The following is a 21,838-nucleotide window of genomic DNA, read 5'->3' as shown; positions in this document are numbered from 1 at the left end:
TATAAATATATATAAACATGCATAAATAAATAATGTATGAATAAATAAATAAACTATTGATTGATTGAACAATTGGTCATCATATTGTTAGATGGGATGGGTGGATGGATCAAAGGAGGATGGATAGATAGAGGGTGGGTGGATGGATGGATGGAGGATGGATAGATAGAGGGTGGGTGGAGGATGGATAGATAGAGGGTGGGTGGATGGATGGAGGATGGATAGATAGAGGGTGGGTGGATGGAAGGAGGATGGATAGATAAAGGGTGGGTGGATGGATGGAGGATGGATAGATAGAGGGGGGGTGGATGGGTGGATGGAGGATGGATAGATAGAGGGTGGGTGGATGGAGGATGGATAGATAAAGGGTGGGTGGATGGATGGAGGATGGATAGATAAAGGGTGGGTGGATGGATGGAGGATGGATAGATAAAGGGTGGGTGGATGGATGGAGGATGGATAGATAGAGGGTGGGTGGATGGATGGAGGATAGATAGAGGGTGGGTGGATGGATGGAGGATAGATAGAGGGTGGGTGGATGGATGGAGGATAGATAGAGGGTGGGTGGATGGATGGATGGAGGATGGATAGATAGAGGGTGGGTGGAGGATGGATAGATAGAGGGTGGGTGGATGGATGGAGGATGGATAGATAGAGGGTGGGTGGATGGAAGGAGGATGGATAGATAAAGGGTGGGTGGATGGATGGAGGATGGATAGATAGAGGGGGGGTGGATGGGTGGATGGAGGATGGATAGATAGAGGGTGGGTGGATGGAGGATGGATAGATAAAGGGTGGGTGGATGGATGGAGGATGGATAGATAAAGGGTGGGTGGATGGATGGAGGATGGATAGATAAAGGGTGGGTGGATGGATGGAGGATGGATAGATAGAGGGTGGGTGGATGGATGGAGGATAGATAGAGGGTGGGTGGATGGATGGATGGAGGATGGATAGATAGAGGGTGGGTGGATGGATGGATGGAGGACGGATAGATAGAGGGTGGGTGGATGGAAGGAGGATGGATAGATAAAGGGTGGGTGGATGGATGGATGGATGGATGGATGGATGGATGGATGGATGGATGGAGGATGGTTAGAGGATGAACAGATGCTCACCGTCACAGCGCAGGCACTTGTGGAGCTCGTAGGGGAAGATGATGTCCTTGTCGTTCCCACAGAACTCACAGATGAAGCCCTTGGCCTGGCAGAGCTGCGGACAGAGAGGAGCCATTAATATAATAATGATTATAATAAGCCTTTCAGACGCTGAGTGTCTCTCGCAGCGCTCCTCACCACACAGTCGGTGACGTGGCCGGAGCCCAGCCGGAGCAGGTCCCGCAGCTTTGGGCCCAGCCCTCCTCCACGCACAGCCATCAGGTCACTGAGAGAGAACAGGTGGAGGTCCTCCGTCAGGTGTGCAGGCACCGCCTCAAACTGCTCCAGCACGCTGCACACACAGAGGACACACTCTTCAGGGGTATTCACTGGACATCAGCTCCAGCTCGCGGTTTATCAGGAATGATAACCAGACCACATTTAGCGGAGTGTGTTTATCCTGTTACTGTGGACCCGTGTAATGCAAACAATGAGTAGAGCAGCCAATCACTTAATTAGCGAGTCATTGAATCATTCATTCAACCGATTCATTCATTCAGTAATAAAACACTGCAGTGTGTTGATCAGAGATGCAAAACAGCCCTGTGGCTTTATTTGGAATGACTTTCACTGGTCATATACACTCACCTAAAGGATTATTAGGAACACCTGTTCAATTTCTCATTAATGCAATTATCTAATCAGCCAATCACATGGCAGCTGCTTCAGTGCATTTAGGGGTGTGGTCCTGGTCAAGACAATCTCCTGAACTCCAAACTGAATGTCGGAATGGGAAAGAAAGGTGATTTCAGCAATTTTGAGCGTGGCATGGTTGTTGGTGCCAGACGGGCCGGTCTGAGTATTTCACAATCTGCTCAGTTACTGGGATTTTCACGCACAACCATTTCTAGGGTTTACAAAGAAAATCAAATGTGTGATTTGGTGTGAAAATGGAAAATCATCCAGTATGCGGCAGTCCTGTGGGAGAAAATGCCTTGTTGATGCTCGAGGTCAGAGGAGAATGGGCCGACTGATTCAAGCTGATAGAAGAGCAACTTTGACTGAAATAACCACTCGTTACAACCGAGGTATGCAGCAAAGCATTTGTGAAGCCACAACACACACAACCTTGAGGCGGATGGGCTACAACAGCAGAAGACCCCACCGGGTACCACTCATCTCCACTACAAATAGGAAAAAGAGGCTACAATTTGCACAAGCTCACCAACATTGGACAGTTGAAGACTGGAAAAATGTTGCCTGGTCTGATGAGTCTCGATTTCTGTTGAGACGTTCAGATGGTAGAGTCCGAATTTGGCGTAACCAGAATGAGAACATGGACCCATCATGCCTTGTTACCACTGTGCAGGCTGGTGGTGGTGGTGTAATGGTGTGGGGATGTTTTCTTGGCACACTTTAGGCCCCTTAGTGCCAATTGGGCATCGTTTAAATGCCACGGCCTACCTGAGCATTGTTTCTGACCATGTCCATCCCTTTATGACCACCATGTGCCCGTCCTCTGATGGCTACTTCCAGCAGGATAATGCACCATGTCACAAAGCTCAAATCATTGTCATGTTCAAGAAACCAATTTGAAATGAGTTGACTGTACTAAAATGGCCGCCACAGTCCCCAGATCTCAACCCAATAGAGCATCTTTGGGATGTGGTGGAACGGGAGCTTCGGGCCCTGGATGTGCATCCCACAAATCTCCATCAACTGCGAGATGCTCTCCTATCAATATGGGCCAACATTTCTAAAGAATGCTTTCAGCAGCTTGTTGAATCAATGCAGCGTAGAATTAAGGCAGTTCTGAAGGCGAAAGGGTCAAACACAGTATTAGTGTGTGTTCCTAATAATCCTTTAGGGGAGTGTGTAACAAAAACAGGCAATATTGTGTCTAAAATGTAAGTCACTTAATATTACCTTCTTAATGAGCTGTTGTATAAAATCAATATTATATATATATATATATATATATATATATATATATATATATATATATATATATATATATATATATATATATATATATATATATATATATATATATTTATTTATTATTATTATTATTATTATATATCATTATATATAATATATACTATATTAAAGGACAAATATAGAAGAGCTTGAATTTTGGGGGCATTATAACATTTCTAACCCTCTTGACTACATCACGGTGTGCATGTGTGCGCTCTCTAGTGTGTTTGTGTAAAGTGAGGGACAACAATCCCGATATTATCCTAGACGATATATAAATCGCACAGCCCTAGTTCTTCATGGTGTTTCAAAGTAAAAAGGATGCAGTGAAGACACTTACTCTTTAGCCAAACGGCACGTTTTCAGGAGATTCTTCATGTGGTTTAACTGCTCCCTCAATGCCTATAAAAGAAGCAGAACAAACATGAAACACTTAAATCACACCTGGTAAAGTGTACCGGTCCTGCTGAGGTGACGTACGCGCACTGTCTCCAGGGCTTTGATCTTCTTGTAGAGGCTGCTGTTGATGTCGTTGGGGTTGAAGAGCGGGTCTCCTGCGATCTTGGCCAGCAGGTCCCGGGAAAAGTTGCTGACGTAGCTTTTGCTGAAGTCCCACTTGCGAAGGATCTTCCCCGGCAATACGGCCTGAGCGTTCTCGTGACAGCACTGGCAAAAGTAGCGGCCCAGATACTCGCAGTACCGCAGCCTCTTTATGTAGTCTATTACAAAGAGAACACACTCAGGTTAACCCGTGTTTGCACCTGGATCACTTTTTACAGCGCATGTGTGTTTTGTACCTGGATCGACGCGGATGCCGCAGCCAGCACAACGGTAGTTCTGTTTCGCTACCACCACTTTCCTCCTAACAGGACCCATGGAGAGACAGAACAGTCATGTGTCATGTGATAAAGGGAATGAAACTCAACACTGATGGGGTGGAGAGATAGAACAGACACTGAGTCACGTGATAAAGGGAATTAAACTCAACACTGATGGGGTGGAGAGATAGAACAGACACTGAGTCACGTGATAAAGGGAATTAAACTCAACACCGATGGAAGTGCTTACTTTGGAGGAGGGTGGATGTTGAAGATGATCTGTGGTCTGGGAGGAGCCCACTCCAGGTTCCCTCGCACTCGGATGCGCAGTTTGTAAATGTCTGCGTGTTCGCCATCATCCGGTGAAATAGGCAGAGAATCTGGCATTGGAAGAAGCTGTAAAACAGAAGAAAACATGCTAGCATCAGCAGAACATTTTCAGCTTGAATCAAGACTCTTGCTTCCATAACATGTCTTCTTCAGTCACAGCGTTTATCTGATTAAACTTCATCTTCATGAGAGTCTGCTGTAAATAAGGATGTGCCATTTTTAACAAATCGGAACATGTTTCGTGAAGTTACAAACCTAAACGCGACTTTAGAGCTACAGTAGTTTATTTAGCTTATGTGCTCCTGTCAGGTTATAATGCGTAATAAATCTATGTGGGAATGATTAATGATCTGAGTGATGGATTATGGTGTCTATAGTCTCTTTTTAACCGTGAGAATGCTGAAAATAATAAGCCATTTTCCACTTTTCATGAAGTTAGGAGCTTGTTGTGTTCCACTCCATGATACCTTTCAAATGACACATGACAGCTAAATTAAATTAAAATAGCTGATGAATTTAACACTTTCATTTCACATTTTCCTGATTTATAAAATTTTATTTATTTAATTTTATTCCTAAAAATAGTCTTTTTTCTCTGGCTGTATTTTCTGATTATGGAGAGAGATTAAATAAACAAAAATAAAAAAGCTTTAAGTCTAATATTTTGAACAAAATTGAAACTTTTGAAGCTGGCTTTATCTAATGTTCAGATTCTGTTCAAGTGTGTGACTATTCATTTTTAATATTTTTACTGTATTCGCCTGTAGTGTCTGGCATGAAAGTTTGTTTCTGCCATGGAATAAAAAAAAAATGTAAAAAGTTAATTGACTTTTTCTCTGGTTTCTGTCACCTTCTTAAAATAATTGTTAGAATTGCAAAGCTCATAACTCGCAATAACTAATTTGCAATTCAGAGTTTATAGCAAAATGCAATACATCAAAAGAAAGAATAGACCCTCTGCTTTTACACAAGTTTAAATGTGTTTCGATCTAGTGTTTAGAGGGCGCTATTACACATCTGAAAGAGTCCTGTCTCTCTATCTAGGACTCTTTCAGATGTGTAATAGCACCCTCTAGCGTATGAAAGGTAAAGCCAGAATAATGTGGGAAAGGCCTTCTCAGCTGAGCACTAGCGCAGAAACACTTCACCCTTCAGAGACTGGGCCTAAGGGTGTTAGTGCAGCACCTTCACCCTTCAGAGTCTGGGCCTAAGGGTGTTAGTGCAGCACCTTCACCCTTCAGAGTCTGAGCCTAAGGGTGTTAGTGCAGCACCTTCACCCTTCAGATTCTGGGCCTAAGGGTGTTAGTGCAGCACCTTCACCCTTCAGAGTCTGGGCCTAAGGGTGTTAGTGCAGTACCTTCACCCTTCAGAGTCTGGGCCTAAGGGTGTGAGTGTGCAGCACCTTCACCCTTCAGAGTCTGAGCCTAAGGGTGTTAGTGCAGTACCTTCACCCTTCAGAGTCTGAGCCTAAGGGTGTTAGTGCAGCACCTTCACCCTTCAGAGTCTGGGCCTAAGGGTGTTAGTGCAGTACCTTCACCCTTCAGAGTCTGGGCCTAAGGGTGTGAGTGTGCAGCACCTTCACCCTTCAGAGTCTGAGCCTAAGGGTGTTAGTGCAGTACCTTCACCATTCAGAGTCTGAGCCTAAGGGTGTTAGTGCAGTACCTTCACCCTTCAGAGTCTGAGCCTAAGGGTGTTAGTGCAATACCTTCACCCTTCAGAGTCTGAGCCTAAGGGTGTTGGTGCAGCACCTTCACCCTTCAGAGTCTGGGCCTAAGGGTGTGAGTGTGCAGTACCTTCACCCTTCAGAGTCTGGACCTAAGGGTGTGAGTGTGCAGTACCTTCACCCTTCAGAGTCTGAGCCTAAGGGTGTTAGTGTGCAGTACCTTCACCCTTTAGAGTCTGGGCCTAAGGGTGTTAGTGCAGTACCTTCACCGTTCAGAGTCAGGGCCTAAGGGTGTTAGTGCAGTACCTTCACCCTTCAGAGTCAGGGCCTAAGGGTGTTAGTGTGCAGTACCTTCACCCTTCAGAGTCTGGGCCTAAGGGTGTTAGTGTGCAGTACCTTCACCCTTCAGAGTCAGGGCCTAAGGGTGTTAGTGCAGTACCTTCACCCTTCAGAGTCTGGGCCTAAGGGTGTTAGTGTGCAGTACCTTCACCCTTCAGAGTCTGGGCCTAAGGGTGTTAGTGCAGGACCTTCACCCTTCAGAGTCTGGGCCTAAGGGTGTTAGTGTGCAGTACCTTCATCCTTCAGAGTCTGAGCCTAAGGGTGTTAGTGCAGCACCTTCACCCTTCAGAGTCAGGGCCTAAGGGTGTTAGTGCAGTACCTTCACCCTTCAGAGTCTGGGCCTAAGTGTGTTAGTGCAGTACCTTCCCCCTTCAGAGTCTGGACCTAAGGGTGTGAGTGTGCAGTACCTTCACCCTTCAGAGACTGGGCCTAAGGGTGTTAGTGCAGTACCTTCACCCTTCAGAGACTGGGCCTAAGTGTGTTAGTGCAGTACCTTCCCCCTTCAGAGTCTGGACCTAAGGGTGTTAGTGCTGTGCCTTCACCCTTCAGAGTCTGAGCCTAAGGGTGTTAGTGCAGTACCTTCACCCTTCAGAGTCTGAGCCTAAGGGTGTTAGTGTGCAGTACCTTCACCCTTCAGAGTCTGGGCCTAAGGGTGTTAGTGCAGTACCTTCACCCTTCAGAGTCTGAGCCTAAGGGTGTTAGTGCAGTACCTTCACCCTTCATAGTCTGGGCCTAAGGGTGTTAGTGCAGCACCTTCACCCTTCAGAGCCTGGGTCTAAGGGTGTTAGTGCAGCACCTTCACCCTTCAGATTCTGAGCCTAAGGGTGTTAGTGCAGCACCTTCACCCTTCAGAATCTGAGCCTAAGGGTGTTAGTGCAGCACCTTCACCCTTCAGAGTCAGGGCCTAAGGGTGTTAGTGCAGTACCTTCACCCTTCAGAGTCTGGGCCTAAGGGTGTTAGTGCAGTACCTTCACCCTTCAGAGTCTGGGCCTAAGGGTGTGAGTGTGCAGTACCTTCACCCTTCAGAGACTGGGCCTAAGGGTGTTAGTGCAGTACCTTCACCCTTCAGAGTCTGGGCCTAAGGGTGTTAGTGCAGCACCTTCACCCTTCAGAGTCTGAGCCTAAGGGTGTTAGTGCAGCACCTTCACCCTTCAGATTCTGGGCCTAAGGGTGTTAGTGCAGCACCTTCACCCTTCAGAGTCTGGGCCTAAGGGTGTGAGTGTGCAGCACCTTCACCCTTCAGAGTCTGAGCCTAAGGGTGTTAGTGCAGTACCTTCACCCTTCAGAGTCTGAGCCTAAGGGTGTTAGTGCAGCACCTTCACCCTTCAGAGTCTGGGCCTAAGGGTGTTAGTGCAGTACCTTCACCCTTCAGAGTCTGGGCCTAAGGGTGTGAGTGTGCAGCACCTTCACCCTTCAGAGTCTGAGCCTAAGGGTGTTAGTGCAGTACCTTCACCATTCAGAGTCTGAGCCTAAGGGTGTTAGTGCAGTACCTTCACCCTTCAGAGTCTGAGCCTAAGGGTGTTAGTGCAATACCTTCACCCTTCAGAGTCTGAGCCTAAGGGTGTTGGTGCAGCACCTTCACCCTTCAGAGTCTGGGCCTAAGGGTGTGAGTGTGCAGTACCTTCACCCTTCAGAGTCTGGACCTAAGGGTGTGAGTGTGCAGTACCTTCACCCTTCAGAGTCTGAGCCTAAGGGTGTTAGTGTGCAGTACCTTCACCCTTTAGAGTCTGGGCCTAAGGGTGTTAGTGCAGTACCTTCACCGTTCAGAGTCAGGGCCTAAGGGTGTTAGTGCAGTACCTTCACCCTTCAGAGTCTGGGCCTAAGGGTGTTAGTGTGCAGTACCTTCACCCTTCAGAGTCTGGGCCTAAGGGTGTTAGTGCAGCACCTTCCCCCTTCAGAGTCTGGGCCTAAGGGTGTTAGTGCAGTACCTTCACCCTTCAGAGACTGGGCCTAAGGGTGTTAGTGCAGTACCTTCACCCTTCAGAGTCTGGGCCTAAGGGTGTTAGTGCAGCACCTTCCCCCTTCAGAGTCTGGGCCTAAGGGTGTTAGTGCAGTACCTTCACCCTTCAGAGTCTGAGCCTAAGGGTGTTAGTGCAGTACCTTCACCCTTCATAGTCTGGGCCTAAGGGTGTTAGTGCAGCACCTTCACCGTTCAGAGTCAGGGCCTAAGGGTGTTAGTGTGCAGTACCTTCACCCTTCAGAGTCAGGGCCTAAGGGTGTTAGTGCAGTACCTTCACCCTTCAGAGTCTGGGCCTAAGGGTGTTAGTGTGCAGTACCTTCACCCTTCAGAGTCTGGGCCTAAGGGTGTTAGTGCAGGACCTTCACCCTTCAGAGTCTGGGCCTAAGGGTGTTAGTGTGCAGTACCTTCATCCTTCAGAGTCTGAGCCTAAGGGTGTTAGTGCAGCACCTTCACCCTTCAGAGTCAGGGCCTAAGGGTGTTAGTGCAGTACCTTCACCCTTCAGAGTCTGGGCCTAAGTGTGTTAGTGCAGTACCTTCCCCCTTCAGAGTCTGGACCTAAGGGTGTGAGTGTGCAGTACCTTCACCCTTCAGAGACTGGGCCTAAGGGTGTTAGTGCAGTACCTTCACCCTTCAGAGACTGGGCCTAAGTGTGTTAGTGCAGTACCTTCCCCCTTCAGAGTCTGGACCTAAGGGTGTGAGTGTGCAGTACCTTCACCCTTCAGAGTCTGAGCCTAAGGGTGTTAGTGTGCAGTACCTTCACCCTTTAGAGTCTGGGCCTAAGGGTGTTAGTGCAGTACCTTCACCCTTCAGAGTCTGGGCCTAAGGGTGTTAGTGCAGTACCTTCACCCTTCAGAGTCTGAGCCTAAGGGTGTTAGTGTGCAGTACCTTCACCCTTCAGAGTCTGAGCCTAAGGGTGTTAGTGTGCAGTACCTTCACCCTTCAGAGTCTGGGCCTAAGGGTGTTAGTGTGCAGTACCTTCATCCTTCAGAGTCTGAGCCTAAGGGTGTTAGTGCAGCACCTTCACCCTTCAGAGTCAGGGCCTAAGGGTGTTAGTGCAGTACCTTCACCCTTCAGAGTCTGGGCCTAAGTGTGTTAGTGCAGTACCTTCCCCCTTCAGAGTCTGGACCTAAGGGTGTGAGTGTGCAGTACCTTCACCCTTCAGAGACTGGGCCTAAGGGTGTTAGTGCAGTACCTTCACCCTTCAGAGACTGGGCCTAAGTGTGTTAGTGCAGTACCTTCCCCCTTCAGAGTCTGGACCTAAGGGTGTTAGTGCTGTGCCTTCACCCTTCAGAGTCTGAGCCTAAGGGTGTTAGTGCAGTACCTTCACCCTTCAGAGTCTGAGCCTAAGGGTGTTAGTGTGCAGTACCTTCACCCTTTAGAGTCTGGGCCTAAGGGTGTTAGTGCAGTACATTCACCCTTCAGAGTCTGAGCCTAAGGGTGTTAGTGTGCAGTACCTTCACCCTTCAGAGTCTGAGCCTAAGGGTGTTAGTGTGCAGTACCTTCACCCTTCAGAGTCTGGGCCTAAGGGTGTTAGTGCAGTACCTTCACCCTTCAGAGTCTGAGCCTAAGGGTGTTAGTGCAGTACCTTCACCCTTCATAGTCTGGGCCTAAGGGTGTTAGTGCAGCACCTTCACCCTTCAGAGCCTGGGTCTAAGGGTGTTAGTGCAGCACCTTCACCCTTCAGATTCTGAGCCTAAGGGTGTTAGTGCAGCACCTTCACCCTTCAGAATCTGAGCCTAAGGATGTTAGTGCAGCACCTTCACCCTTCAGAGTCAGGGCCTAAGGGTGTTAGTGCAGTACCTTCACCCTTCAGAGTCTGGGCCTAAGGGTGTTAGTGCAGTACCTTCACCCTTCAGAGTCTGGGCCTAAGAGTGTGAGTGTGCAGTACCTTCACCCTTCAGAGACTGGGCCTAAGGGTGTTAGTGCAGTACCTTCACCCTTCAGAGACTGGGTCTAAGGGTGTTAGTGCAGTACCTTCACCCTTCAGAGACTGGGCCTAAGGGTGTTAGTGCAGTACCTTCACCCTTCAGAGTCTGGGCCTAAGGGTGTTAGTGCAGCACCTTCCCCCTTCAGAGTCTGGGCCTAAGGGTGTTAGTGCAGTACCTTCACCCTTCAGAGTCTGAGCCTAAGGGTGTTAGTGCAGTACCTTCACCCTTCATAGTCTGGGCCTAAGGGTGTTAGTGCAGCACCTTCACCCTTCAGAGTCTGGGCCTACAGGTGTTAGTGCAGCGCCTTCCCCCTTCAGAGTCTGGGCCTAAGGGTGTTAGTGCAGTACATTCACCCTTCAGAGTCTGGGCCTACAGGTGTTAGTGTGCAGTACCTTCACCCTTTAGAGTCTGGGCCTAAGGGTGTTAGTGCAGTACCTTCACCGTTCAGAGTCAGGGCCTAAGGGTGTGAGTGTGCAGTACCTTCACCCTTCAGAGTCTGGACCTAAGGGTGTGAGTGTGCAGTACCTTCACCCTTCAGAGTCTGAGCCTAAGGGTGTTAGTGTGCAGTACCTTCACCCTTTAGAATCTGGGCCTAAGGGTGTTAGTGCAGTACCTTCACCGTTCAGAGTCAGGGCCTAAGGGTGTTAGTGTGCAGTACCTTCACCCTTCAGAGTCAGGGCCTAAGGGTGTTAGTGCAGTACCTTCACCCTTCAGAGTCTGGGCCTAAGGGTGTTAGTGTGCAGTACCTTCACCCTTCAGAGTCTGGGCCTAAGGGTGTTAGTGCAGGACCTTCACCCTTCAGAGTCTGGGCCTAAGGGTGTTAGTGTGCAGTACCTTCATCCTTCAGAGTCTGAGCCTAAGGGTGTTAGTGCAGCACCTTCACCCTTCAGAGTCAGGGCCTAAGGGTGTTAGTGCAGTACCTTCACCCTTCAGAGTCTGGGCCTAAGTGTGTTAGTGCAGTACCTTCCCCCTTCAGAGTCTGGACCTAAGGGTGTGAGTGTGCAGTACCTTCACCCTTCAGAGACTGGGCCTAAGGGTGTTAGTGCAGTACCTTCACCCTTCAGAGACTGGGCCTAAGTGTGTTAGTGCAGTACCTTCCCCCTTCAGAGTCTGGACCTAAGGGTGTGAGTGTGCAGTACCTTCACCCTTCAGAGTCTGAGCCTAAGGGTGTTAGTGCGCAGTACCTTCACCCTTTAGAGTCTGGGCCTAAGGGTGTTAGTGCAGTACCTTCACCCTTCAGAGTCTGGGCCTAAGGGTGTTAGTGCAGTACCTTCACCCTTCAGAGTCTGAGCCTAAGGGTGTTAGTGTGCATTACCTTCACCCTTCAGAGTCTGAGCCTAAGGGTGTTAGTGTGCAGTACCTTCACCCTTCAGAGTCTGGGCCTAAGGGTGTTAGTGCAGTACCTTCACCCTTCAGAGTCTGAGCCTAAGGGTGTTAGTGCAGTACCTTCACCCTTCATAGTCTGGGCCTAAGGGTGTTGGTGCAGCACCTTCACCCTTCAGAGTCTGGGCCTAAGGGTGTTAGTGCAGCACCTTCACCCTTCAGAGTCTGAGCCTAAGGGTGTTAGTGCAGCACCTTCACCCTTCAGAATCTGAGCCTAAGGGTGTTAGTGCAGCACCTTCACCCTTCAGAGTCAGGGCCTAAGGGTGTTAGTGCAGTACCTTCACCCTTCAGAGTCTGGGCCGAAGTGTGTTAGTGCAGTACCTTCACCCTTCAGAGTCTGGGCCTAAGGGTGTTAGTGCAGTACCTTCACCCTTCAGAGTCTGGGCCTAAGGGTGTTAGTGCAGTACCTTCACCCTTCAGAGTCTGGGCCTAAGGGTGTGAGTGTGCAGTACCTTCACCCTTCAGAGACTGGGCCTAAGGGTGTTAGTGCAGTACCTTCACCCTTCAGAGACTGGGCCTAAGGGTGTTAGTGCAGTACCTTCACCCTTCAGAGACTGGGCCTAAGGGTGTTAGTGCAGTACCTTCACCCTTCAGAGTCTGGGCCTAAGGGTGTTAGTGCAGCACCTTCCCCCTTCAGAGTCTGGGCCTAAGGGTGTTAGTGCAGTACCTTCACCCTTCAGAGTCTGAGCCTAAGGGTGTTAGTGCAGTACCTTCACCCTTCATAGTCTGGGCCTAAGGGTGTTAGTGCAGCACCTTCACCCTTCAGAGTCTGGGCCTACAGGTGTTAGTGCAGCGCCTTCCCCCTTCAGAGTCTGGGCCTAAGGGTGTTAGTGCAGTACATTCACCCTTCAGAGTCTGGGCCTAAGGGTGTTAGTGCAGCACCTTCACCCTTCAGAGTCTGGGCCTAAGGGTGTTAGTGCAGCACCTTCACCCTTCAGAGTCTGGGCCTAAGGGTGTTAGTGCAGTACCTTCACCCTTCAGAGTCTGGGCCTAAGGGTGTTAGTGCAGCACCTTCACCCTTCGGAGTCTGGGCCTAAGGGTGTTAGTGCAGTACCTTCACCCTTCAGAGTCAGGGCCTAAGGGTGTGAGTGTGCAGCACCTTCACCCTTCAAAGTCTGGGCCTAAGGGTGTTAGTGCAGTACCTTCACACTACAGAATTTGGGCCTAAGGGTGTTAGTGCAGTACCTTCTGAGGCGCGTCGTGCTCCGGCACCAGCCAGTCCAGCTCCGAGGCGGCGGGCAGCTGCATGCCCTCAAACTGGCGAAGCAGACCCATGGCCACGGACTCGGCTGAGTTAGACTGCAGCATGGGTGGAGGAGAGCTGTGCGGAGACACATGACAGCAGGTCAGACACACACAGACAGACAGACAGACAGACAGACAGACAGACAGACAGACACACAGAGGAGGAGTCTGGAGCGCTTACATGGAGTCTGAGCTGAGGAAGGACCTGCAGCTGGAGGCGCTGTGTCTGATGATGTCTGCATCTGAGGACGAGCACAGCAAACCGTCAGAGCTGCTCACACACTTCACTCATCAGAACGCTGACCTCTAGATTATACATCATTACAGTGTGCATGCAGGGCTGATTAATGCCTAATGTCCATAAAACACACAACTCTGAATAACTAGTATAAATAAGTTTCTCACAACATTTTTTTTATTTCAATAGATTTAAAATAAATGAGGGGCCAGAAAAAAAACTATGTTTACATATACAAAATTATTAAATGGGATAATGTGTGTATGAGAGAGAGAGAGAGAAAGAGAGAGAGAGAGAGAGAGAGAGAGAGAGAGAGAGAGAGAGAGAGAGAGAGAGAGAGAGAGAGAGAGAGAGAGAGAGAGAGAGAGAGAGAGAGTGAGAGTGAGAGTGAGAGTGAGAGAGAGTGAGTGAGAGTGAGAGTGAGAGTGAGAGAGAGAGAGAGAGAGAGAGAGAGAGAGAGAGTGAGAGTGAGAGTGAGAGTGAGAGAGAGTCTCTCTCTGTGTATCTGTTCTGGTAAAACTAGGCAAAGGATTGATCAGTTTTCATTTCCCAAAAGCCCTCTGTCATGAAATGACATAATCAAAGAATATCAATCCCAATAACCATCAAGACAGAAGGCTATGATTAAAAGCTTTAAGAAGATAAGAAGAATTACAGATTAATAATTAATGAATCCCTCCATTCTTATCTTATCATTCAGCAGCCGGTGGTGCTAAAGGGTACAGGTTTATGAGCGCCATAAATTAAGACAGCAAGCGAGAGGCTGATGTGCCATGCATGAGGCGATGGACAAGCAGAGGCGAGGAAACAGCAGAGAGCCTCAGCTAGAGAAGACTACAGCTAAAGCACACACTGGCCTTCAGTAGCTGAGAGAAGACTAAAGCACACACTGGCCTTCAGTACCTGAGAAGAGGGACGCGAGAGACAGGGACAGGCCGCTCTGAGACGCCGCCAGCAGGGACGCAGCTTCACTGCCATCTGAGACACAAACCACAGGCGCTCAACACACTGCACACAGGGCTCTTCTTACTCAGCATTTCGGTCTCGTTTCTAGTCCAAACGTCTACAAATCCTTAAAACAGCAAAAGTAAGTGTCTTGTTTTGGGAAAGAATAACTCAAAATTAAGAGAGTTTCTGCTTAAAATAAGATAAATAATCTGCCAATGGGATAAGAAAAATAATCTTAATTCAAACAGAAAACAAGATTATTTATCTTTTAATTTTGAATCATTTTCTTTCCCAAAACAAGACAATAATTTTTACTTGTCTAGTAAATGTTTCTTAAATGTAAGAATATTTAGATATTTTGACTAGAAACAAGGCAAAAATAGTAACTAAGAAGAGCCTTTTTTGCAGTGTACGCCTCAACACACACGTGATGTCACGACTCCGCAGCGCAGAGAACGCCGCACCGCACAGGCCAATGCCAAAACACTGACACTAATTATCATATAAAAAGAGCCTTCTGCTCACCAGGGCTGTGTTTGTTCGATGAAAAATACAGTAAAAATGGAAATATTCCTCCAGTGTGAATCATTGTTTCTCTATGTGAATATATAGTAAAGTGTGATTTATTCCTGAGATCAAAGCTGTATTTATCATCATTACTCCAGTCTTCAGTGTCACACGTCTCCTGAAACACCGTCTGCACACACTTTTGAGGCCTTTTGTATTTAAACGTGAGTTAAAGTAAATTGTGTCGTCAATTGTTTAGTATAATGACACTGCAATGACTATTCTGCTCTTTCCTGATAAAAAATTTTTAAGAAAAACTTGATTCCAAATGATGGATTAGGAATTAAAAATTATCTTAAATCAGTGAGAAATTGGTAGTGAATTTGGGAGGCCAACACACATCTCATCACATGGCATTATGGGTAATGAAGGCAATGGTGAGGATGATTTTATGATCACAAGCGGGAATAAAGGCATATCACTGGGAGAGACACAGAGCCCCTACCTCTGAGCTCAAAGTCCTCCACGTCTCTATCCGAGCCCGAGTCCGAAGGGTGAAAGGAATCCTGCGAGCTCCTCCGTGAGCCGCCACTGTCAACAGATGGGACCTCTGCGGGGGAAAACACAATATATTATGAATGCTTAACCCGGGGTTATTATAGTCGATCTAAACTCTGCTCTTAACCCAGGTTTATTATAGTCGATCTAAACTCTGCTCTTAACCCGGGGTTATTATAGTCGATCTAAACTCTGCTCTTAACCCGGGGTATTATAGTCTTTCTAAACTCTGCTCTTAACCCCGGGTTATTATAGTCGATCTAAACTCTGCTCTTAACCCGGGGTTATTATAGTTGTTCTAAACTCTGCTCTTAACCCGGGGTTATTATAGTCGATCTAAACTCTGCTCTTAACCCTGGGTTATTATAGTCGATCTAAACTCTGCTCTTAACCCGGGGTTATTATAGTCGATCTAAACTCTGCTCTTAACCCGGGTTATTATAGTCGATCTAAACTCTGCTCTTAACCCGGGGTTATTATAGTCGTTCTAAACTCTGCTCTAAACCCAGGGTCATTATAAACTCTGCTCTTAACCCGGGGTTATTATAGTCGATCTAAACTCTGCTCTTAACCCGGGGTTATTATAGTCGTTCTAAACTCTGCTCTTAACCCGGGGTTATTATAGTCGTTCTAAACTCTGCTCTTAACCCGGGGTTATTATAGTCGTTCTAAACTCTGCTCTAAACCCAGGGTCATTATAAACTCTGCTATTAAGCCGGGGTTATTATAGTCAATCTAAACTCTGCTCTTAACCCGGGGTTATTATAGTCGATCTAAACTCTGCTCTTAACCCGGGGTTATTATAGTCGATCTAAACTCTGCTCTTAACCCGGGGTTATTATAGTCATTCTAAACTCTGCTCTGAACCCGGGGTTATTATAGTCGATCTAAACTCTGCTCTTAACCCCGGGTTATTATAGTCGATCTAAACTCTGCTCTTAACCCGGGGTTATTATAGTCGATCTAAACTCTGCTCTTAACCCGGGGTTATTATAGTCGATCTAAACTCTGCTCTTAACCCGGGGTTATTATAGTCGATCTAAACTCTGCTCTTAACCCGGGGTTATTATAGTCGATCTATACTCTGCTCTTAACCCGGGGTTATTATAGTCATTCTAAACTCTGCTCTTAACCCCGGGTTATTATAGTCGATCTAAACTCTGCTCTTAACCCGGGGTTATTATAGTCGATCTAAACTCTGCTCTTAACCCGGGGTTATTATAGTCGATCTAAACTCTGCTCTTAACCCCGGGTTATTATAGTCATTCTAAACTCTGCTCTTAACCCGGGGTTATTATAGTCATTCTAAACTCTGCTCTTAACCCCGGGTTATTATAGTCGATCTAAACTCTGCTCTTAACCCGGGGTTATTATAGTCGATCTAAACTCTGCTCTTAACCCGGGGTTATTATAGTCGATCTAAACTCTGCTCTTAACCCCGGGTTATTATAGTCATTCTAAACTCTGCTCTTAACCCCGGGTTATTATAGTCATTCTAAACTCTGCTCTTAACCCGGGGTTATTACAGTCATTCTAAACTCTGCTCTTAACCCCGGGTTATTACAGTCATTCTAAACTCTGCTCTTAACCCCGGGTTATTACAGTCATTCTAAACTCTGCTCTTAACCCGGGGTTATTATAGTCGATCTAAACTCTGCTCTTAACCCGGGGTTATTATAGTCGATCTAAACTCTGCTCTTAACCCCGGGTTATTATAGTCGATCTAAACTCTGCTCTTAACCCAGGGTTATTATAGTCGATCTAAACTCTGCTCTTAACCCCGGGTTATTATAGTCATTCTAAACTCTGCTCTTAACCCGGGGTTATTACAGTCATTCTAAACTCTGCTCTAAACCCCAGGTTATTATAGTCATTCTAAACTCTGCTCTTAACCCCGGGTTATTATAGTCGATCTAAACTCTGCTCTTAACCCGGGGTTATTACAGTCATTCTAAACTCTGCTCTTAACCCCGGGTTATTACAGTCATTCTAAACTCTGCTCTTAACCCCGGGTTATTACAGTCATTCTAAACTCTGCTCTTAACCCGGGTTATTATAGTCGATCTAAACTCTGCTCTTAACCCCGGGTTATTATAGTCGATCTAAACTCTGCTCTTAACCCGGGGTTATTATAGTCGATCTCAACTCTGCTCTTAACCCCGGGTTATTATAGTCATTCTAAACTCTGCTCTTAACCCGGGGTTATTACAGTCATTCTAAACTCTGCTCTAAACCCCGGGTTATTATAGTCGTTCTAAACTCTGCTCTTAACCCGGGGTTATTATAGTCTTTCTAAACTCTGCTCTTAACCCGGGGTTATTATAGTCATTCTAAACTCTGCTCTTAACCCCGGGTTATTATAGTCGATCTAAACTCTGCTCTTAACCCGGGGTTATTATAGTCGATCTAAACTCTGCTCTTAACCCCGGGTTATTATAGTCGATCTAAACTCTGCTCTTAACCCGGGGTTATTATAGTCGTTCTAAACTCTGCTCTTAACCCGGGGTTATTATAGTCGTTCTAAACTCTGCTCTTAACCCAGGGTTATTATAGTCGATCTAAACTCTGCTCTTAACCCGGGGTTATTATAGTCGATCTAAACTCTGCTCTTAACCCGGGGTTATTATAGTCGTTCTAAACTCTGCGCTTAATAGATTTTTATATTATTTGGTATATTTCATGTTTATATTTGAGTTCTCCCTCTTGATCTTAAACGCCCTGAAATAGAAGAATGAGCTGGTGGTAATAAAATCAGGAGTTCGAAACAGCTTGCCAAAGCAAACCTTCTGGGAAATTTCTCTCTGACTGGTAAACGCCTTCGAACTACCATTGGACTGTGGTGATGTAATAGGTGGGCGTGGCTCTGAGGCTCCGCCTTCTTTGACATGGAAATCTCTGGTTAATTTCTTCAGTAAAAACATTAATACACTGGAGAGAAGCTTTAAAGTGTCTATGAATTGCAGTTTGTGCAAACATATCGGTAACACTTTACAATAAGGTTCATTAGTTAACACAAACTAATAATGAAGTGCACTCAAAGCATTTATTTATATTTGTTAAAGCTACACTGTGATATTTTCCCCCATCTAGCGGTGTAAAGGTTTATGACCATCCAGTGAATAATTTCTGTTCCTCTTAATTCTGATTTGGTTTTAACTCCTACGGTGGCCGATTTAGTCCAAGATTAACACGGCAATCCCCCTCTTCACATTCGACACAGAGCCATCGAGTGTTAAAACGCGTAAGGCGAAGCTTGAATTCACGGGTATGTCCCTCTTTGGCTACTGTACTTTCAAGATGGAGGAGCAACATGGCGACCGGCATTCGAACCCCTCACCCGTATGTGTTTTCAATGGCATATTATAAACTTACCAGAATACTATATTACTTGAAAGAAGTAAATATACATTAATGAGCACATATTTTTTGAAAGAACTAAGTGTTTTTAGCTAAGAATAAACTAAAAAAGTTACACAGTGTAGCTTTAATGTTCATTTTAACATTTACTAATGCATTATTAAAATCTTGTTAACATTAGGTAAAGCACTGTGAACTAACATGAACAGCTGGATTTATATTAACTAGCGTTAACAGAGATTGCCTAATGCTGAACAGAGGTGTAGTTCATGTGAACTAATACAACCTTATTGTAAAGTGTAGCCAACATCTCCACATCACTACGATCAGATGCTTTCTGAACTGCTGTTTTCTCACCACTGTTACTTTAGTTATGTTTGTGTTATTGAGAGTAAAGCACGCAGCACATATTTACATATTCATCGAATATACTGTGAGAGCGCTGGGATGATCACTAACAGTTTATCGCTGTAAAGGCATTTCTAGCTCCATCTTAACCCCAAGTGACAGAAGGAAAGAGCTCGGCCTTGAGCAGCTGATCTTACGGTGACTGGAGGACGGTGGCTTGAGCCGCGTGCGCCGGATCTGCAGTCTGCGCAGCCGGATCTTCTGCTTCAGCTGCTGTATTTCAGAGTCGCTGTCGCCCTCCTCCTCCGCCTCCTCCGCCCGCCTCCGCATGTTACACTTCATCAGCTCGATGGCTGCTATCAGGGACTCCGAGATGCTGAAGTGGGCGTTCTCCTGAAGGCAGGGCACATGAATGCGAGTTAGGATCAACAGACACCGGATAGGAGAGAGAAATGCTGACGGAGGTTAGGAGTTTGTGCTGGCCTTTTCCAGATCCGCACAGCTGCCGAAGTCCTGCTCGGAGAGGTAGCTGATGAGACTCTGGCCCTCGGAGGGTCTGCGGAACGACCCATCCGGCACACTGCTGTACTGGCTGCCGTCTGCAGGAGCATACCCAGGGCATGGTGAAGCACGCTCAATACGACATGACACACTCAGAGCTCAGGCTAGTTTTATATATATTTTACAAATATATTTTACATTCCATTAGTTAATTTACTTGTTTTGTGTAAGTGATACGTTGTCAAATATGTTTAAACTTAAATAGGCTACCTATACGAGTAGTTATGTCTCTTTGTATTAATTCCCAAAAATGCGACACCAGATGTTCGAATATTCGTGTTCGTTTTAGAGGGAATATTCGAACGTCATTTGAGCAATTTTGACAGCCCTACATCAATGGGTTAATTAGAGTCTCTTGAAGCATCCAATACATTTGGGTCCAAAAATAACAAAAACTACGACTTTATTCAGCATTGGCTTCTCTTCCGGGTTTGTGTTCAATCCTCAAATAAAGATTCAAACGGTTATGAGTCAGTGAATCGATTCATGATTCGGATCGCCAATGTCACGACTTCAGCAGTTTGACACGCGATCCGAATCATGAATCGATAAAGTCGTAGTTTTTGTTATTTTTGGACCCAAATGTATTTCTGATGCTTCAAGAGACTCTAATTAACCCACTGATGTCTCATATGGACTACTGTGATGATGTTTTTATTAGGGTGAGGAGTTAATGACATACATTTTATTATTGGGTGAACTAACCTTTTAAATGTACTGAAATAAACATTTATCCAGAATATATATATTTGACAAATTAATTTAAGATTTATAAAATCAAAGCCATGTGTCTAAATAAGTTATGATCCAAATTTAAGTCCACTCAATGCGAATAAAGTACTGTATCTATAATAACAGTGTCAAAATGTGAGCATTTCAGCTTTTAAATGACACCAAATTTATGATTTACTAAATATATATAATATGTAATAGGGAACTAAAAACTCATGCTAAAATATACTCCTTGGTTTCATATATTTCAGAAAAATCTCACTATTATTCAAGAAAAGTTTCAGTTTAATGACTAAAAATGAAAAGGTGTGACCATAGTGTGTGTACACATCTTGGTCAGTATTTAAAAAAATGCTTTTAAATATAGTTTAAGTAAAAGGATTTGTGAGCCGCACCACATGATATTTTACAACCAAAGCAAAAAGGTCAAATTATCTGATATTTAAAGATTGTTTTTCTGCATGTTTCAGCATTTTGGTTGAACTACCTGACTTTGATGAGATCAGATTTAAGATTTAAGCAGAAAATCAGTTGTAATTAAAAATGTTTTTTAAAAAACCTGTCTGTGTCCGTGTGTGTAAATGTTAAAAGGCACATGGATTTACACCAGTATTTCAGAAATACCCATTTCTATTTCATAGAAATTTCAGCTCAGTTAGAACCAAATGCATGTGTTTTTGTTTGCCTTTTTGATTGATATTTCAACTCCCGTCCAATATTCTACATAAAAATGCTCTTTTTTTTACTTGGGCTAGGTAAACATTTTTGGGGCTACCAAAATCCCCAGAGTGCCAGCCTGAAATGCTGCCAGGGGTTTTGACATTTTGCAAGCCCTGTTTGTACCACATGACGTTTTACAAGCCGAACTAATCCTGCCGCCATTATCAGATATTCTTTAAGCAGGTTTAAACATGCTGGTTTTATCGCATGACTTTGATTAGATGGATACAATTATTAAATATTAATAATAATAATAATAATAATAATAATATGCAATTTGATTCTGTTATGCCAGGACAGTTGAACCTCCCTGTCGTTTGTATTTCTTTGCTCCCGAGCTCTCTCACACTTGTAGAGCTGTGTTCAGGTAACTGTAAGCACAAACTGCACTGGAGATGTATTTGAGCAGATTAATATAACACGAGTCCACTCACTCGACTCCATATAGAGAGAACTGTGGGAGCTGCTGCCGCTGCTCTGGGGAGAGAAAGGGCCACAGCTCTTCAAACATGGTGCAGGCGCAACGGATTCTGGGAACAGAACAACAGGACACCAGTTATTAACAGGCAGGAGATTAGGAGGATTAGGAAGCCATAGCATGGCAGGACCCGATCCATGATGACAAACACCAATGATGATGATGATGATGATGATATGCCACATGCGTGATCGTTTCTAACTAATAACAGAATAACCCGAGAAATGCAAAGACAATTAAATACTCAAAACTCCCCAGGCACAACTGCATCAAACGTCACTGCACAGAAATAAGAATGAAAGGGAACGGCACAGGACAGGAATGTTGCGTCACAGATTAAAAACAACGCTGATGGCTGAAAACAAAAAGAGTCAAAATAATAATAATAATAAGAAGAAGCGGCGAAAGCGAATCATGCAAGGGTGGCAGAAATGGAGCGGTGGACAAGATGCAGCACCGCAAACCTGCAACGGGGTCCTCGATTATAATGGTGATTTTCCTGTGACCCCCTCCTTTACATACAGAGGAGAAGAAGAGGAGAGAAGACAAGAGAGAGAAGAGGGAGAAGAGAGAAGAAGAGGAGAGAAGAGAAGAAGAGAAGACAGAAGATAGAGAAGAGGGAGAAGAGAGAAGAAGGAGAGGAGAGAG

The 21,838-nt window shown here is 45.7% G+C and overlaps 1 protein-coding gene across 2 annotated transcripts in view; it reads right to left on the bottom strand.

The window, feature by feature from the left end:
• Positions 1-21,838, bottom strand: part of rubcn (rubicon autophagy regulator) — a 45,247-nt gene that overhangs the window by 2,213 nt on the left and 21,196 nt on the right. Inside the window, exons 8-21 of one of the 2 annotated variants that reach the window (XM_067416435.1) lie at positions 21,655-21,702; positions 21,147-21,242; positions 19,183-19,298; positions 18,897-19,092; positions 14,942-15,046; positions 13,885-13,959; positions 12,925-12,985; positions 12,684-12,819; positions 4,146-4,291; positions 3,875-3,939; positions 3,558-3,796; positions 3,418-3,479; positions 1,296-1,449; positions 1,119-1,212 (exon numbers count right to left, since the gene is read on the bottom strand). In XM_067416435.1, the coding sequence (XP_067272536.1) occupies positions 1,119-1,212; positions 1,296-1,449; positions 3,418-3,479; positions 3,558-3,796; positions 3,875-3,939; positions 4,146-4,291; positions 12,684-12,819; positions 12,925-12,985; positions 13,885-13,959; positions 14,942-15,046; positions 18,897-19,092; positions 19,183-19,298; positions 21,147-21,242; positions 21,655-21,702 (1,593 nt within the window). The remainder of the gene's footprint in view (positions 1-1,118; positions 1,213-1,295; positions 1,450-3,417; positions 3,480-3,557; positions 3,797-3,874; positions 3,940-4,145; positions 4,292-12,683; positions 12,820-12,924; positions 12,986-13,884; positions 13,960-14,941; positions 15,047-18,896; positions 19,093-19,182; positions 19,299-21,146; positions 21,243-21,654; positions 21,703-21,838) is intronic. The other variant, XM_067416436.1, reaches the window with a different exon arrangement.

The sequence above is a fragment of the Pseudorasbora parva genome, chromosome 14 (genome assembly GCF_024679245.1).
Source record: "Pseudorasbora parva isolate DD20220531a chromosome 14, ASM2467924v1, whole genome shotgun sequence".
NCBI classification, from domain to species: domain Eukaryota; kingdom Metazoa; phylum Chordata; class Actinopteri; order Cypriniformes; family Gobionidae; genus Pseudorasbora; species Pseudorasbora parva.
Note: the sequence above shows the minus strand (reverse complement) of the source record. Positions and strands in the feature narration are given on the sequence as shown.